The sequence below is a fragment of the Aythya ferina genome (genome assembly GCF_964211825.1).
Source record: "Aythya ferina genome assembly, contig: HAP1_SCAFFOLD_141, whole genome shotgun sequence".
NCBI classification, from domain to species: Eukaryota; Metazoa; Chordata; class Aves; order Anseriformes; family Anatidae; genus Aythya; species Aythya ferina.
In genome coordinates this window covers 168,202-185,963 of record NW_028181384.1, presented here as the reverse complement: position 1 = coordinate 185,963, position 17,762 = coordinate 168,202, and the positions used below count along the sequence as shown (strand labels likewise).

Sequence of the window (17,762 nt, the reverse complement as noted above, 5' to 3'; positions counted from 1 at the left end):
TACGCGCTCTCTGTGTCGAAAAGGCAAAAATTCTGATTTTCACTGTCGCTCTCGCTAACTTTCTCTCACTCCCTCCTCGTGTGTGTATAAACACAGATGTGTGTATGCGTATGCACATCTGTGGATTTAGATGCACTGGTATGTTTTTTGCTGTACAGGCAATAAAGACGGGGAAAGGTTTTTGTGTTTTCTTAATAGGTGAAGAAATCTTGAAGACCAGAGATTGGAACATGCTGAATTTTAAATTAAAAAAAAAAAAAAAAAAGTTAAATTGCCCGGCTGTGGAAGATGGAGCCTCATTTTTGCAGCCACTTTGAATCACGAGTTCATCTCTAAATGCGCTGGTTTTTTTTTGTTTTTGTTTTGTTTTGCTTTTTGGTTTTTATTTTTTTGAAGAGCTAACTAACCCTGGCTGCATCCAGTCTGAGAGAGCATTCAAATGGACTTGCTTCCTCTCTTAGTTATAAGCTGTTTAAAAGCGCATCCTATGTTTGAATTGTGGATGAGAGGTTCCCTTGGCAAAGTGAGGAGGAAAATTCTTCCTACCCCTTTATTATTAATTCACGGATTCAGTCTTGGTTCGGCCTACAGGAGCAGTTAACTGGAAGCCTTTGAAGATCGATAACTTTGCTGAGGTTGTCCAGGTAGGTGAAATCGAAGACCCACAGGGCCTGGAACGTGCTGTTTAATGCGTCCTAACTGTGTTCTAGAGAAGTTATTTGTAGCCATAGTTGATTATTGACTCGCATGTATCATCAGGTGTTTTTTTAAGGAGTGACTCCGTTTTCAGGCTTCCAGATGTGCTCCAAGTCATATTATTGAGGATGTGGAAGAGAACGCTTGCTGACAAAGCTCCTGGCAGCTTTACAGAACTTTAATATTTAGTTAGTTCATGTAACAGCTGATTTCAAGGCTTTGCTCTCTTTGAGAGACTGATAACTTGATTTGATTAACTGAAGAAAGCTGGAAAAATGTTGGTTCCTCATTATTTTTCACTTGTTACTTTCTTTCGGGTTACTTTTAAAAAGAAGATTTCACTGATCACAAGCCAGTAGAAGACTTTCAGCCCAAGCAAGGGTGAAGACAGCTCTCTCCAAGAGCAGAGGAAGTCCCTGTGGAGAGAACCCGAGCTTGTTAGCAGAACTCGTCGGCATGTCTAAACAAGGAGACGATTGCTACTTCTATTTCTATTCTACCTGTAGCAAGGTATGGCTGGCTTTCCTTTGCTTTGCTTTTTTTCCCCCTTTTTTTCAGGAAGGAGTAGATTAGGAGGAGGAAGCACACTGGTCTTTGGTTAACTTGAGAACCAGATAGATTGTGAATTCAGTTGTAGCACCATTAGGCAGCAGCATGGCCATTTTTGAGGCTGTACTCTATTTTCCTTGTTGGTTTCCTTTTGGTTCCAGGGAGACAAATGTGCCTACCGCCACTGCGAAGCTGCTCTGGGCAATGAGACGGTCTGCAAGCTGTGGCAGAAGGGTCGTTGTTTCAGGAATGTCTGCCGATTCAGACACATGGAAATTGACGTGAGTGCCTAACAATGTGTTCTCAAAATAAATCCACAAAAGCATTTTTCAGTGCCGTAGGTGTACTGATTGTGCTTTTGCAGGATAGATTTGTTTGCTTCAAAATCATACTGGTTTCTGTTACCAAGAGGGGGGGTGGGAGGAAGCAGAGGGAAATAAAATCAATGCCTTAGGTATGTCTTAGCAAGATATTTGTTTATTTTTTTTTATTAGATGCTGACAGTTTTCTCAAGAGATGCAGAATAGCTGTTAAATAGACTGCTAAAACCTGCTGGAGCAGGGGGGTAATAAACAGGCTGTTCTATCCTCATGGGAGCAGGCTTGATAATGAACTATCAGGTGTCTTCTGACCCACAGTCCTTCAGATAACGCTGTTGTAGCTGCCTGGGGTAGGAAGTGGGGAAAGTTAAAGGTGCAGCAGAACTAAGTGTCCAAGAAGTAGTTCTAGACAGGGTTAGCCTAGGCAATTTCAGATGTTCTTTTTCCCTCTGAATAATCCTAGTATAATCCTAGGTGTATTAGTTTAAGCCACCCTCAACTGATGTCTGAGAGTGCCTGTCTTCTCAAACTGAGTGATGACCAAACTAAATGTGCATAGTGGTTACAGCTTATGCAAACTTTGTGAATATGCCCAGAAATACTACACTTAACTGAGAAACTGACCTTTGGAATGATGTTTCAGCACTGTGTTGTGACAGCTGTCACGATCTGGAGCTGTGCATCTCTTTGCAAGCCTCAGGTGCATGTTATCACGAGCTTTTCTTTCTTTCTGTCTTCAGAAAAAGCGCAGTGAGATTCCTTGCTACTGGGAGAACCAGCCGGGAGGCTGTCAGAAAGCCAACTGTGCTTTTCATCATGCAAAGGGACGTTACATCGATGGACAATTCTTACCACCAAGCAAGAGTGAGTTTAGGTCCTTTTTCTTTAAGCGCTGAAGAATTAATTTTGAGTAGTACTTAGTGGGTGCCAATCCTGTAGGGGGCGTCAGGTAACTGTTCATTTGTGAGGGCAGGAAAAGGTCTGCAGTCATAGGTGTACTGCACCGAGTGTACTGCTGGTGTTTGTTTTCTGCTTTCGTGCTCAGCTTCTCTTTGCTTTGTGTGATGTTTGCCTTGCAGTTTGCTTCCTGTTGTTTCCTCTTTTGCTGGGTGGTAGGGAGATGTGTTGTTGTTGGAAGGGAAATCATTGTTCACGGTGTAAGCAGTGATGGGATGGGCAAAAGGAGATGCTGAATTCGTTGTCTGTGTGGGTTATCTGCCTTTGCTACCATCTCTTTGCATTGTGGTCAAAGTTTTAAACTGCCATATTACCGATGATCCTCGTCTTCCTCTAGCTACACTGCCAAGTCCGCCTGAGTGCGCGGACGATGATCTGAAAGTGGCTCAGATGTCACTGCAGCAAAACAAACTTTCTGTCCAGTCAAATCCCTCTCCACAGCTAAGGGGGTGACGAAAGTGGAAAACTCTGAAAATGTCCCAAGCCCTACACACCCTCCAGTTGTAATCAATGCTGCAGATGATGATGAAGATGATGATGGTGAGCATGTTTTGGTTCTTGGAAGGAATTTGTGCTGTAAATGATTGTGTAAATCTTTGGTTCTTGAAGGAATTTGTGCTGTAAATGAATGTGTTAAATCTTTGGTTCTTGAAGGAATTTGTGCTGTAAATGAATGTGTTAAATCTTTGGTTCTTGGAAGGAATCTGTGCTGTAAATGAATGTATAAATCACAGATGACCTGAGGTCTGACTAGCGATAGGGCAGGCAGTCTGGCCAGGTCACTGGTGGCTTTGTCTGGCAGTCAGTGGACAGAAGCTGAAACGTTGGAGGAAAGCTTAGAACCACTCCTGGCTTTAGCTGGTCTTTTGTGTAAAGTTCTATGTGAAACTAGGAAGGAAATTTCTTTTTTCTGTCTGAAGAGCAATGTGTTGTGTAGTAGTTAAAGCTGCAGAGAGAATCTAGAGTCCTAGATGTTTTGTCCTAGTGTATTCTACTTAGGAGTTCATCAGGTCAGTGTAGCTGTTTAAAAACAAACAAACAAACAAACAAACAAACAAACAAAAAAAACAAAACAGCAACAAAGTTTTTTATATGAACCATGGGCTGAAGTGTCACTGCATGAGCTACGTAATCATGACCAACCTGGTCTATGCATAACTGAATCGATTTTTCCCCTTCAGACCAACTTTCTGAGGAAGGAGAAGAAACTAAAACTCCCGTCCAGCATCCAGCTGCGGAAGGCAAAAATGGATTACGGGTGATTTCCACTCGGAAAGGCAGTTCTACTACTACTAAACAAGGTATGCCAGCACCTTAGTAGGATAAATCAGAAGAACTTGACAGTTAAGTCAAAAGCAGCGTGGTGTAAAAACACAACAAAATGTAGGGGTGCTGAATGGAGTCGGTTATTTCCATGATCTCATTTCTGCCATTAATACCATCATGTGCCCATTGGGTCAGAAAGGTGAACTCCTTTTCTTTACTTTTGGAGAACAAAACAGGGCCACAGCATGGAGTTTAAATGGCTGCACGTGCAGCCTTGCAACCACTGTTGATAAGCCATATCTAACGATAGAGGGATCTAATATCGTGTAAATGGATTAAAATGTGGATCTAATATCGTGTAAATGGATTAAAATTAAAACTACATTTTGAACCCTGAAGGATGAAAGGAGGGGCAAAATGCCATTGGTTCTATGGCTCTTTCACTTGTGAGGAGTGTTGACAGGCTTTATTCGAAATACTTCAGAAAGTTCCTGAGCGCTAAGAAGCCTGAGGACCTGTGGTCCTCAGTGAGTGCCTCTAAGCCTGTCTCATGAACTGTTTCCTGTTTTCAGAGGGCAATCTGAATTTTGGAATAAAAACACTTGAGGAAATCAAATGGCAGAAGATGAAGGAAAAAAATAAGAGACACGGTGGTGAGTTAATATTCCCTACTTTCTTATCCTGTTCACGGCAGGTGATGGTGACTGGGAGCTGCTTGAGGGACAGACTTCCATTTTTAGCTGGGGGCATAAAGCAACCTGATTCTCAGCCAGCTGGTATTCTAAATGGGAGTTCAAAGGGCAATCAGAGGCAAATTAGTCACCTCTCTTCTTTACATGCTCTGCTTGCTGTATTTTTGACAGTAACAAATCATTTAAAGTTTTTTGTTCTTTGTGATAGTTTTTTATGTTGGGCAAACTTCCTTACGTTTTGGTTGCTCTGAACAGAAGGTTCTTCAAGATCTTCTCTTCGTCCCGTTGATTCTATGATTTTTCCTGCTCCAGAAGAGGAAAATGTCCGGACAGTGGTGAGAACTGTGACAGTGTCTTCCAAGAAAGGTAATAATGAATGCTTTTGTTTTGATTTCATTACTCCTAAACTGGAGGGTTAAGCAATACTTAAAACAATTCACCCATGTTAGCCTTCTGGTGCTGCCTTCTGTTCAAAACGTGCTTTTATGCTTAAAGTCCCTGGTTGTACTGGAAAGATTTGGTGCTCAGGTTAAGTGCAGCGGCAGGAGAAAAAAAAAAAAGTGTCAGTATGCAAATAGGGGGGTAACTGAAAAACAGAAGAGTAACGAGAAGAAAGAGCTGTAGAAGCCAGTGCTATATAAGAAGCAATTTCTGAAGCATTAAAGAGGCGTACAGTGGCAGGTGTGGACGCAGTATGACAGGAGTTTGTATATAAATTGTTTAGAGCTGTGCAAATGCCTTTTAAAGGGAAAAAAGTGTGGAAGTACTTTTACTCGTAGACATTCACCTTAGAAAGGAATATTTCTCAGCATTTGTACCTAAGAATATTTTGCTTGCTTATGCAGCTTTGTTCTGCACAAAGTATAGGTGTCAAGCAGACTCAGATTCACTCTCTACTATCTCAGCTGGAATTTGAAGCAAGCACTGAGACTATTAATATTTTTTTCTATGTTAATTATAGTTAAAATATGAGTTTATGTGGTTTAGCTGTCAAAAGAGTGTCTGACTGGGGTTTTTTGGACATGGGCTAACAGGATACTATTTCTGTTGGCTACTGGTTTCTGTGAAATAGAAAAAAAAAATTCCCTTTTGTTTTAGGGGAGGAACCTGTGGTTCGAGTAGATCTTGCTGATAGACAAGGAAAACGGAAAGCCTCCGCGGGTAAGAACTTTTTACGAGCTGTTACGTAGGTGCTGCCTTCTATATATGACTGCATTAAAGATTATTTGTGGTGTATGAAAGGAAAATACATTGCAGTGGAGATCTGTGTTGACGGCAGAAATGGCAAATAAATAAATAAATAAATCATTTAGCAGCTGAAAGGCAATTCTATGAAAATATGCTTGAAAAAGAGAAGCTTATTGTTGACTGTTCTCAAACCTTCCTGCAAAGAAAAGTTCTTACAATATTCCTTGTTTTCTCTGAAGATGATGTAAGCAGCCTTCCAGTGAAGCGCAGCCTTGCTGAAAGGCTGGGGAAGAAGGTAGAGGCTCCGGGAAATGCTGACAAAGCACCCAAGAGAGAGACAGGTACTAAACGGGCATCTGGATTGGATTCCTGGGTTTCGTATTTAGTCTTTCTGTTTGTCCTTTTCCAGTGATGTTTCTTTTTGCATGTTGGCTGAGGTCGTAATCACTGGGATTCAAAGTCACCTTTCCTGTCTTGTTTTGAAATGTGAACCTGAAGTTGACATTATGCAGCCTCCCTAATTCGTTCTTTTTCTGTTTTGCAGTTCGAGTTCCCAAGTCTCTGAAGGACAGGCTGGGATTACCTCCTAAGCAGACCAGTACTGAGAGAGGTAACAGCTAGATATTAAATGTGCTTTCTCCTCCTTCCTTTCCACGAACTTGGACTGCTTTCATACATCCCTACAAACTAATTTAAACGAAAACAAAGAACTGACGCCTCTTGCTTGAGTGCTGAAGCTCTTCTGACAGCCACTATCAGAACTCTGGCTCTAGGTGTGTGTTTATTTTCTACTTGTGCCTTGTCAAGGTTTTTAGCTGCTTCTGTGAACCGTTACGTACAATTAGAATAGAACCACTGCCAGGAGCAGGAATTTGAAATGCAGTCTGAAAAAGTAATAAAGTAAAGCAGCATTTCTGTGTAGCAGTTCTCTCTGGATAGGGCTGGTCTTCAAAATACAAGTGGCTCAGAGGAAGAGGAGAATGTTGTCCTAAGGATATTGTTCTAAGATGCATTATTGGGAACGCTCAAGATGAGTTTTCCTTAGTGCTCTGACAAATTTTGGAGACTTAAAATATTGCTGGACTCTCTTTAGATGTTGGTGCTTCTCCTCATTTCTTGATGATGACAGGGAAGGCTGCTAAGCCGATGGGAGAGATCCATGTGAAAACACTGGAGGAAATCCGTCACGAGAAAGCTCTTCAGAGACGCGAAACTCAAGCCAAAGCCCAGGCTGAAGGGCATGGTAAAACTGAAGATTCCAGCGCAGGGGCAAGAGCTGCTCGTGCAGGTCGCATCCAAACTTTCTCTGAAGCCTTGTCTGAAAAAAAGAATAATCGCTTGGTAGAAGAGAAGAAAAAAGCAGGAGAATGCCATAGCAAGAGCAAAATTCAGGGTGAGTCCAAGAAGCAGCTCGCTCTGTCCGGGCCCAGCAAAGGGCAGGCGAAGGAGCCGGCAGGAAAAGTCAAGCCAGAAGGAGAAGTGCGTGTTAAAACCTTGGAAGAAATAAAGCGTGAGAAAGCTCTGCGGATGCAGCAGAGTGAAGGAGATGTGCCAGCTCCCTCAGCACAACCCGGACCTGCCCCAGCAGAGCAGAAATCTTTATGGAGCACAAAACTAACAGGTAATAAGATGCTTTAATGCCTGCCCCAGTGAGGTGCTTCCCATATTGAGCAAGTTCAGTTTGCTCAGGATCTGCTTCATGGATAAATGCTGAATGGCTTGCACATTGTAGCCTTTCTCTCTCTCTCTCTCATGGGACACAAGGAAATAAATGCACAAAGGAAACAAGTACCCAGCTTTCTTTATTTCTGCCGTTGACAACACTTTTTTTTGTCTTTTTTTAAAGCACCTGAAAAAGAAGAAAAGAAGGCAGTGGAATTGAACCGGCCTTTTCCTAAACTTTCCTCTGGACCTGATGTACAGGTGAGTCCTCTGTGAAGACACACGTACATTCGTACAATTTCTGATAATTCTGACAAGTTTTGTTACTCACCGTGTGCCACCCTCTTGAGTGTGTTCTTACCCTTCAGCAGCTGGTAGGAGCTGCAGTGCAGTCTAAATCCTATCGCCAGCAGCATTTCCAGACAGCTCTGTAATCCTCAAACTTGGAATCAGTCTGTCTATACCACAGCAACAAAGAAACCCTGTTAGCACCAGCTGAAATCTACACAGTTAACGTGGAGGGAATTCTTTTTGTTCTTACTGACTTGATCTGTCAGACATGAAGGATTTAATACAGAAGGCCAGAGTTCTGTGTTCAAGGAAATCAATCTGTCAGTGGATACTGTATAGGGGAACTTGTATGACTTTCTGCTGCTTAAAAAGAATGTGATAAATAGATGTACAGCAGAACACCCTAGCTGTTTAAAGAAGCTTGCCATAGTGGATATTGCAGATATGTGAGACTGTGTCCGTAGTAAAGCATGGCTCTTGTTACAGGCAGAATTTTATGGAGAAAAAAAAACACAACAGTAACCTGAACAATATTAATATGCTGTTCCACATCAAGACCATTTTGGAGGGATTGCTGATCAGATTTTCTTAACGAAATCTCCACGGATTTTTTTTTTTTTTTTGTCCTATTCATGCACTCCTTTTCTTTCCTTCTAGCCCACTCAGCAGAGTGGAACTCGTAAATGTCCAGAGAAGAGCTTTGAAGAGAGACAGTGGGAGAAGTGGCAACAGAGAAAACAACAAGAGAAGCTTCGGCAGGAGGAAGCTGCTGTCAAATCTACTGCTGGCTTCTTCAATACTGAACCAGCAGGGAAAGTGGCAGCTCAATTTCAGGGCCAGGAAGCTAAAAGTAAGTGTTGAAGGTTAAGAGTTACTTAGGTTTTCTTCTGAAATACAGACAGAAGATGACAATTCTCATGCTGTAACTCTGGCTGGGTGCATTTTGCCACGCAGTGCTACGAAGCGAAGGGTGTACTTTCTTTTTCTTAGTTTGTTTCTTTTCCTGCCAGCCAGATGTTAGGTAAGGAACGGGAGACTAGAAAATGACACTACAAATGTGGACTTTGTAGAACAACTTAACTGTGGGACATCACTACAAGGGAGAGGAAGCTGGTACAACAGTTGCATACACTCTTGTCCTACTATAACTGCTGCTTTTTCCTTTCCTAGCGGGAGCAGGACTTTAAATATAAAAGCCGTCTATATTTGTGAACCTAGCTTGCACTTAGGATTGCTATGTGTCTGAGGTTTCCCTTGTCCTGGATTATTATTTACTGTAGCTCTTCGGTTTCTTTGTTCCTTTGTATGGATTGTTGGTAGACAGAGTTTCCTATGTGGAAAAGATTCCTGAGAATCCAGGCAATGGCGGTGTAATTGTGCTGGCCAAATGCATTTAAGTGTGTAGAAGGACTGTGGAAATGATTAAGAGAACCTGGATTTTTCCTGAGGCAGAGCAAGACTGTATCAGTTCTCTCTTCCTTTTACTCTAGCCAACTTTATGACACCTGCGAAGCCTTCGCGTGGGAAAGTCACTTTCCCCAAGAAGAAGGCACTGAAACGTAAGGCACCTGGGAGTTATCCCTCTGTCATAGCAGCTGTGGAACTACAGACTGCCTTTGATGCTGACATGATGGGACCTCCAGCCAGAAAAGCAGCCATGGTAAGGCCAGGGGCTAATGCAGCGATGGATCCCTTGTTAAATTTCTACCCTCCTCTATTTGAAAAGGTGGAAAACTCAAACGTTCTGCAGGCCTTCTGTTTCCTTTGAAATCCAGTAGCTGTCTCCAGGATGCTTGTAGAACCCTTCTGTATTTATGAGATGAATGGCACTCTTTAACCGGTACTCTGATGCTGTGATTTCTCTGGTGTGGGGGATTTTGTCCATTAATGCCATGCTCTTAAAAGACACAAGATCATGAGTAACCTCCAGGTGAATGTGAACTTTCTTCAGGAGCACCTTGGTTTTGTATTTTGGCCACGGCTCCGCAATGCCAGAGGAGAAGCAGTGTGGAGGAAAAAGCTATTAAGGAATCTTTTACCCATGTGTCATAAATACTGTTTTGCTGCTTTCTAGGGTGTTTCAGACGTGCCGGAGCACGTCCCAGCCATCAGACTTGAAGAAAATCCCCCAAACAGGTGACAACCCCAACTTGTTCTTTTTCTTAATCAGTGTATATCCCCAGGGAAACATAAGTTCTGTCACATGTGGGAAAAAATGAGGGTTCTGAGATAATTAAAGCCCAAATCCATCAAAGGAATAAGTCACCTGAAACCACTTTCTAGCAGCTAGCAGGATTGCTTAATTAGGCTTTCTTGAAATGCTGCAAGTCAGCACAGCTTTCCGGTGACTTCTTGGGTTGTCTGAATACCTGAACGAGGATGAGGTGAAGTTCTACTTCCTCGTGAGGTGATAGATGATGAGTAGTGTCCTCTGCCTTTTGGTCCTCAAGAATGCCACCTCAACTCCAGGTGCCCTGGCTTCACAGATAAACCCCCAGACTGAAAAATGTACCTGGTAACGCATCGGGCTCTAAATGTAGCCCTGGGTTGATTGATAACAATCCCTGTGTAAGATTGAAGCGTAGGAGGGCTTGCCTACAGTTTTAAGAGCCGGTTTGCAGGAAAGGGATTTCCCGTTAAGAAATGGCATATCCTGATTGTTCTTTCTTGCTCTCCCAAGACCTGAAGTGCGTCTTGGAAGCCCGGAAAGATTTGAGGAGCAGATGGAGATGGATCTCGAGACCTCGACCTCAGCTTCTTCCCAGCTAGAAGAGGCACGGACACGCTGGCTGAGTTCCACAGGGAACGCGCCCTTATCTGCGGATGAAGATTTTGAGAAGCTACTTTGGGAAATCTCAGGAGGCAGACTGGAAGCCGAAATCGACTTAGACCCAGGGAAGGACGAGGATGACCTCCTCCTTGAACTCTCCGAGATGATTGACAGTTGAACTGCATAGTCCTATGGTAGAATTAAAAAAAAAAAAAAAAAATTAAAACTGTTCTTCTTGTTAGATACCCTGAGGTGATCCTTTTTCTAACTGAGGCTTTGCAATGAGACTTAAAGCACGGTCCAAAGTGGTAGAAATTGGCAGGATCTGCACTCAGTTGTCCTAAATTTCCCTGCTGGTCAGAGTTAAGGTCTTGTGCATCCGTTCTGTAACTATAGGTGGTTACCTTCGATATTGAGAGGACAAAGCACTTCTTTTGGCACAGAAAGATCTCCATTGGCACGCCATGGTGGCTACAAATCGATCTTCTGATGGAGCGATGCTCTGAAGGCTGAAACGTAAAGCTTCTTCCTTCCTCCGCCCTTGGCACAACTCGATGTTGGGCACATTGTGAAGCTTCGGTGTTCTGATTTCTCGGACAGTTGATAGCCAAATCCTGGAGTTACTATGTCAACTCTTGACTTTTACTCGTGTATGCCATTGTTTTGACTGTACCCGTGTCAGATGATGAAGCTGTAGGGGTGGGAGGGAGCAGAATCGTTATTGCAGTGTGTTGTGGACCAAACTTGCTGCCAGGAGTGGGGGTGGGGGTCAGCCCACCCAGCCTTCCTTTCAATTATCAGGGAGGATCAAATGGTGAAAAGCAGCAGCTCTGCCATGCGGCTCCGCTACCCCCACTCCCTTCTCTTGTGCTGTACCAAAGTTCCCCCAGGCTTTGGTTGGTGCTTTTTGCTGGTGTGAGGACTCCGGGGCGAGCAGTCGGGACTCTGCCGCAGTTACGGGGTCGATGAAAGGTTGTTTAAGTGCCTCTTGGTTTTAAAACTTGCTCCCCTGAGCTGCTGGCTCTGCTGCCTGCTACAGCAAATGTTCGGGTGCCATCAGCATCGCGCTTGGGCATGGGCACTGACCCTGCGGAGGACAGAGCTGAGATTCAGGTGTATTGTGTACCCTGCCACCAGCCATCGTTTTTTTTCCCCTAGCAGGTCAATTTTGAATTATTTTCCGAACTTTTCGCAGCACGGTAGGCTCTTCCCGCTATGATTTGTGAAGCTGTGGGGGCCCTCAGGCATTTGCTGCTGGCAGAGGAAAAGCGCTTGTCGAATTTGTTGTAAATACTTAATGTTTGGACAAAACCACGCGTCTCTGTGTGTGTGTGTGTGTGTGTGTGTGTGTGCTGTGACGCCCCGGCCCCACCAGGGAAAACCTCCGCCGACGAAACTGCTGCTGGAGCTCACGCAGGCCTTCATCGTGCCAAAGGACTTCACGGGGACTTCTGCCAGCTCAGTAATGGGGGAGAAAAAGCAAAATCAGGAGGAGGAGAGCTCAGAGACTGCACCCACCTGCCCTCGCTTTCCCTTCACCCCAAGCCCTGTTCTACCATCAGCCTTCGCCTCTTCTGCCTGCGGTGCTGGGAGCAGGAGCGGCGAGGTGGCGGCAGCCACGGCGTACCGCGAGCAGGACCAGAAGGTGCAGAAGGTGATGGTGCAGCCCATCGTATCCTTCCTGCGGCTGGGGGTGCCGGGGAGGTGGGTGGGGGGCGGCTCGGACCTCAGGGGTCTCGGATCTGGGGTCCTGGGGGCTCAGCCTGGGCCTTGAGGCCTTGTCGCGGGGCCCTGAGGCCTCGCTGTGGGGTTTGGGGCCTTGTCCCGAGCCCGGAACTGTCGTCCCCGTGCTGAGCCCTTAACGCAGCGCCCCAGAACCTCATCTTCCGCTACCTGCAGAACGTGAGTACCGCGGGGAGGGGGCGGGGATGGGGATTTGGGAGGTGTGGGGGGAGTGGGGAGGGTCTGGGGATTCCCCTCGGTGAGTTTTCGGCTCCTGGCCGTGTCCCGGGACGGGTTTGTGGGGGATGGAGAGCTGTGCGGCGTGCTGGTGGGCACAAGGAGCCCGGCGTTTCCCCCTCGTGTAGCCGGGCGTGCAGGGGTGTTCCCTTGTGACTGGAAACGTGTTCTTCACCAAACGTGTAGTATTCACCCGATGGTATAACGCTCAAATGTCAGATTGCTCATTGAAACTGCCCCTGAGAGTTGCTCCTCGGAGCGTTTGGGAGCTGTCGTGGCTGTGGCTAGCAGGTATTTCTGAACACATGAGAGAACAAAAGTGCTCAGTGTTTGTGGCCCGACTTACTCTCCTCCTTCGTTCTGCAGAGGTCGAGGATCCAGGTGTGGCTCTATGAGCAGGTGAACATGCAGATAGAAGGCTGCATCATCGTGAGTATCCGCACGTCCCCATGTTTCATCTTTCATTTTGCCTCATTCACAATCGTGTTTTTTGGTCAAGAAAAGTTATCACAAGGAAAAAAAGATTTGTACTTCTCTGCCCTTCCCCTCGCCCTGCCCTTCCCTCCTGCTCCTGAGCCCTTCCTCAGGCCTTGCTGGGCCCTCTGTCCGGCTGTCTGTCCATCCATCCGACCCTCTGGCCATCTGTCCCACCACCCTGCCCCGTCCCTGCCCTCTCCCTAAGGAAGCAAAGAGTCCCCGGGCTGCCTTCTTGGGGGGAGGGGGGGAAGTGGGGAGGTTCTGCTGAGAAAAAAATGAAAGATTTCCCCCTTAACGGGCACCTTGCGAGTTCTTTCGAGTTCCAACCTTCTGCCTTCCTTCCGTAGCAGTGCCTCTAAGGGGCACGCTGTAAGGCAGCCCTCATCTGGCGCGTTGCTCCTCCGTTCCCCCAAGGAACTGCCTTCAGGATCTGACTAACTCTGGATGCACCCGGTTGTTGCCTTAATTTCTCCTTTAGCTTGCTGAAAACAAGCCGGTTGGGTGACCTTTTGCGTTTCTCGCTTAAAATTTGGATCGAGGAGGTCTGTGTTTCCTTACGCTGATGTCCACGCTGAAGGTGCAGAAGGGTTCCGTGCTGTTGCTTGGGTCAGCCTTGTTGCCAGGTTCGGAATGTTTAGCCTACCGGTGCTTCGGTGCTGTTGGGCTGCACTCAGAGTGTGAGCTCTGGGCGTTATTTCTCAAATACTGCGTTATTTGAGCATACAGACCCGAGATATTCTGCGGAGAGGTGATTTAAGGCACATAAGAACCACCGCTGCGGCGTGTGCCAGCGTCGGACGCCCGTTCGAGTGATCGGGTGGAGCAGGTGAGTTGAATTTGGTGCTGGGTGGCGAGGTGGTGTTGGGGGAAGAGCTAGGCTAAGGAGAGCTTCCTCTTGCTCTGCCCCTTCCCATCTCAAATGGCCGCTTCCTGGGGAGATGGGTTCGTTTGGAGGTAAACTACAACGTTACAGTGAGGATGAGGAATCATCTTTAGTCCCGTAGGTATTTGCTGCCAGGCCGCAGCGTTGATTTCAGAAATTGTATTTAAAAAAGGGAAAAGAAAGGAAAGATGTATTCTTTAACATACTCTCTTTTCTCGGAGAGTAGATGGAGGAGCTTCAGCAGTGCCCTTCCTCCGGAAATGATTCCCAGTGTCTGCTCAGACACTGAGGAGGAAAATGGAGGAGAGCCACCCGATAGAAATAAAGGAAAGAAGGGGTCATGGATTAAGGGAAAAGCACTACTTAAAAAATTGGTGCTCTCTAAAAACGGGTTAAGGGTTTGGGACCTGCAGGTGCTGCCTACAGCTGTGTGCGTTGCAGTCGTGCCTGTTGCCACTGAGCAAAACGGGGAGAGCTGCTTTGTCGAACGCGGCGTGTTAAAGCACGTGCCACTGCCTGGAAGAAAAGCACGGACTTCCCTCGTGTGGGCCTTCTTCCCTAGCGATCTGTGGTTTACCTGATGGTTTCCCATAAGCTGAGAATGTTTAAAAGAAAAACAAACAAACAAACAAACAAACAAAAAAAAACACCAACGTTGAGAGTGGTGAGGCAGATCCTCACGTGGGGACTCAGAATCAGCGGTGACATCACCATGCGAAGCATTGTGTGCGCTTCGGGTTGGGGCTGCTGTGAGCCTCGCAGCGGGGAGGGAGAGCGGATCCGGGGTGCCTCTGTGTCAGCCCTCTGCCCTGGTGGCTTCGTGAGCACTGAGAGTTTGACTCCTGTGTTCCCAGCTTTCGCTTCCGCACCTGCGGTGTGGCAGAGCCAGCGAGCTGCTTGCTCAGCTGGAGGAGGAAGAGGAGTGACCTCAACATTGCCGAGGTAAAGCACAGTTACTGAAAAGATTTGGCAAAGATGTGGGTTGTACCAGCGCGGCTGCTGCAGCTGCAGCAGATCCTGGAGCATTGGAGAAGATAGAGAGGGGTTTCTTCATGAAAAGAATGCTGTTAAAAGTGTTTTCATGCCAGAAATTAGGATAAACGCCTCTGTTGTTTGACATCCTCTATTGAGCTGGCACATTGGCATTACAGCGTACCTGGCACGCTGTTTGTATTAAAAAAAAAAGGTATTTTATTCAGGGCAGGCCAGAAACCTGCCTTGGCACTTGCACATCGCAGCAATGCTTACAGACCCTGCATCCTGGCCTGGCAGCCAGGATCTAAATCCGATGGTGCTGTTGGTAAAGTGAAGCTCAGGAAGCGCTTCTGGGTTTTTCTGTCCTTCCATGTGAATTTTTACCCTGTGAAGATGGTGTATGAAGCTATTTTCGTAACAACAAATAGGTTTAAAAGCAGTTTCAGTTTAACATCTACACGCTTGGGTGTTATTAACAGAGCTTTGTATACTGAGCTGGTGCTTGGTAGGAGAAAAACCATCAATCTTACCTGGGAAACCCGGACCCCCTCAGCTCCATACTGCTATGAGGAAACTCAGATGTAAGAACACACTTAAATAACACCTCACCAGAGCTGTTGTGCTCCTGACCACCAAAGGCACCTTTTTCCAACACCGTCGTACTGGAAGTGGATGCAGCTGGTTCCATCCGTAAAGTGTGACTGTACAGTGCTGTAAAAGAACTATTTTTTCACAGCTTTGGAGAAAGTGAAGCAGAGAAAACCACACATAACCACTGATACCTGGACCCCAAACTGCCACAGACTGACAGTGATGCCCACTGGATATCTCCTGATACCCTGCTGCCTTCTGACTGCTCCAGCAGAAGTCCCGTTTTAATTAGCCAGCAGGTCCCTCTGAGGGAGGGACTTTGCTAAAAGTCCTGCCGTAGGAAGTATCCTACGGGAGCCAAGTTGCTAAACTGATGTGTGGTTTTCCCTTAACCCCCTCACCCCTGACTTTCCAGCTCCTGACGACACTGCCAACGTGTGCAGTGTCACCGTGTGCCAACTAGGTGCCAGCTGCCATGGTTTATATATTGTAAAATTAGTGATTTGGGACTCGTGAGCACTGAGAAGAGGTTAGCAATTACTTAAGAGCTTTCCTTGTGTCGCTCTGGGGCAGGGAGATGGGTGAAACATCTTAGGCTTGAAAGTGATTCCCTGCAGAGTGACGTGCTCAGATCTGCACAACAGATCTGTCGTTTTGGTCACCTTATTAGATCCCTGCTTGAGAGGTTGCTTGCAAGAATCGATTCCTCTTCACCTTGATGTGTCAAGCTAAAGACAAATCTGTGCCGAAGCACTGTCTGATCAGACGAGTGCCTCAGTTCAGGATTGTTCTTTGACAGCTACAGAAACAGCAGGACGATCAGCGCCTTCAGGAACAGATGAATTTGATCTTGAGGCTGTCATAAAACAGGTCCCTGAAGTTTGAAGACTCTTCAAGTAGTTTGGGCCAGCAAGGAGCAGCTGTACGTGGCGGCTGCGGTAACTCGGGGCTCCGAGTCTCAGAGAGCGTGGTGAAAGGTGACCCCCAGCTGGCTGCTGGAGGAAGCTGAGGCAGCGTTCAGCTCTAACCTTTGCCTTCTTGGCTGGCATCTTTGCACTCCTGCTGTCAGTGGGTGTTGAGTGTCCTTCCCGGCAGCCTCAGAACGTGCCCTCAGATGTAGGCAGCGTTTAGCAGCTAGAATTCCCTCAAATAGAAAGAGTACAAATGATGCGTTTTCTGCTTTTGCTTTGGAACTCTTAGCTTGAGGTTTTCCTGCAGGCCTTGAGGTTTCTTGCAGCAGCAGGGATGAGTTCTGTTAGCAAGAGGCTGTTCTGTGCTTCGACTGTGGGAAGATGAATGGTTACGTGTGCACCGTTAAATATAACTTGACACCTAGCACACCGCACTTGCAGCCTGTGGGGTGCTTTAACAAGCAGGTAAATCAGCAGAGGCTGTTTTGCAGCCGGGGTGATGCTGGGTGATTAAAAAGCAGGGGCAGAACAAGGAGTTTCTAGTGTTTGTTCTTGCTTGTCATCCGACTCTCCACTTCCACTGTTCTTTAAAAAAACAAACAAACAAACAAACAAAAAAAAAAAAAACAAGCAAGGGGTAAGCATCTTAATATCTTTATTATAAATGGAAGGCACAAAAGAGGCCAGCAAGAGAGACTGTCCAAGAGAAATGCTTTGTGCTTTATAAACAAACAAGGCAGTACCCTTAGGTGGGTGTGATAATCCTCCTCTAATGTGTTTTTGGGGTGCAAAAATAGATTTGTTCCTTTCTTGCTCTTCTCTGCAGGACAAAGGCAGAATAGGCACTGCAAAGTTCGACCAGGGAGGTCAGTTTGTTCCGTACTGAGAAAGACAAGCCTGTAAAACAAACTAGACAGATTTTCTTTGTACTATTCATCTTCCTTCAGCAAAGGCAAAGCTTATGACACTTGTTGGTGTGTATTTCCAGACCCCCAGCTACTGGCACTGTAGCGCATCTCTAATTCTTTGGTACAAAAGGTTCAAAATCTCTTAATGCAAAAATTTTACCAGCACCCTGGAGCAAAAAAAAGAAATCTAAAACCCTTACCAACTTCTATTACAGACCTGCTGAGTGCACCAGAGTTACTCATTTTTATTCAGGCTTTCAGGGGCAACTTCAGTTGGTTTAGTGCTTGGATTGCTCTGTTAGCAGATGTCAGTTTAAAAAAAAAAAAAGCTTTTGAGGTCCTTTTTAAAATGAGACTGCTTTTTTGGAATTTGGAATACTGCAAGGTATCGTTGGTTTTGCTTTCTTCCCATTCCTTAGACCAGATCCATTCAGATTCTGAACAGCGTTCCCGGTCTGTTCAGGAAAATGGAAGGCAACAAGCAAAATGATGAGCTCCTTGGGCAGTCAAAAGAGCTAAATCTGGAGAGTGTTTTGAGTCAAACTTCCATGCTAAGGAGCACCAGTAATTGTTAGAAGTAGCTGCAGAGGAACCTGCATGGCACTGGGTGTGTTTCTGAAGGTGCTAAAGGTCCGAAGTGACGATTCCTATCCATACTAAAGAAGAG

At 45.9% G+C, this 17,762-nt stretch overlaps 1 protein-coding gene and 1 pseudogene across 2 annotated transcripts; both read left to right on the top strand.

The window, feature by feature from the left end:
* Positions 1 to 785: 785 nt before the first annotated feature.
* Positions 786 to 6,289, top strand: LOC311428802 (zinc finger CCCH domain-containing protein 11A-like; annotated as a pseudogene). Its single transcript has 10 exons — positions 786 to 1,206; positions 1,407 to 1,526; positions 2,306 to 2,429; positions 2,860 to 3,062; positions 3,704 to 3,823; positions 4,361 to 4,441; positions 4,736 to 4,846; positions 5,579 to 5,641; positions 5,908 to 6,009; positions 6,213 to 6,289. The product of its transcript is annotated as a zinc finger CCCH domain-containing protein 11A-like (transcript).
* A 2,931-nt stretch (positions 6,290 to 9,220) lies between these two features.
* On the top strand, positions 9,221 to 10,580 carry LOC311428798 (zinc finger CCCH domain-containing protein 11A-like). Its single transcript, XM_084540076.1, has 3 exons — positions 9,221 to 9,281; positions 9,696 to 9,757; positions 10,302 to 10,580. The coding sequence occupies exons 1-3, from the start codon at positions 9,249 to 9,251 to the stop codon at positions 10,567 to 10,569; spliced, it is 363 nt and encodes a 120-aa protein (XP_084396202.1). The 5' UTR covers positions 9,221 to 9,248; the 3' UTR covers positions 10,570 to 10,580.
* The last annotated feature ends 7,182 nt before the right edge of the window (positions 10,581 to 17,762 follow it).

What these genes read in the sequence shown, in the direction of transcription:
- LOC311428798 (XM_084540076.1), top strand. Translation starts at nt 9,249, where the DNA reads ATGATGGGACCTCCAGCCAGAAAAGCAGCCATG. An exon ending in CAGCCAGAAAAGCAGCCATG is followed by an intron (nt 9,282 to 9,695) that starts GTAAGGCCAGGG and finishes GCTGCTTTCTAG; the next exon opens with GGTGTTTCAGACGTGCCGGA. An exon ending in GAAGAAAATCCCCCAAACAG is followed by an intron (nt 9,758 to 10,301) that starts GTGACAACCCCA and finishes TGCTCTCCCAAG; the next exon opens with ACCTGAAGTGCGTCTTGGAA.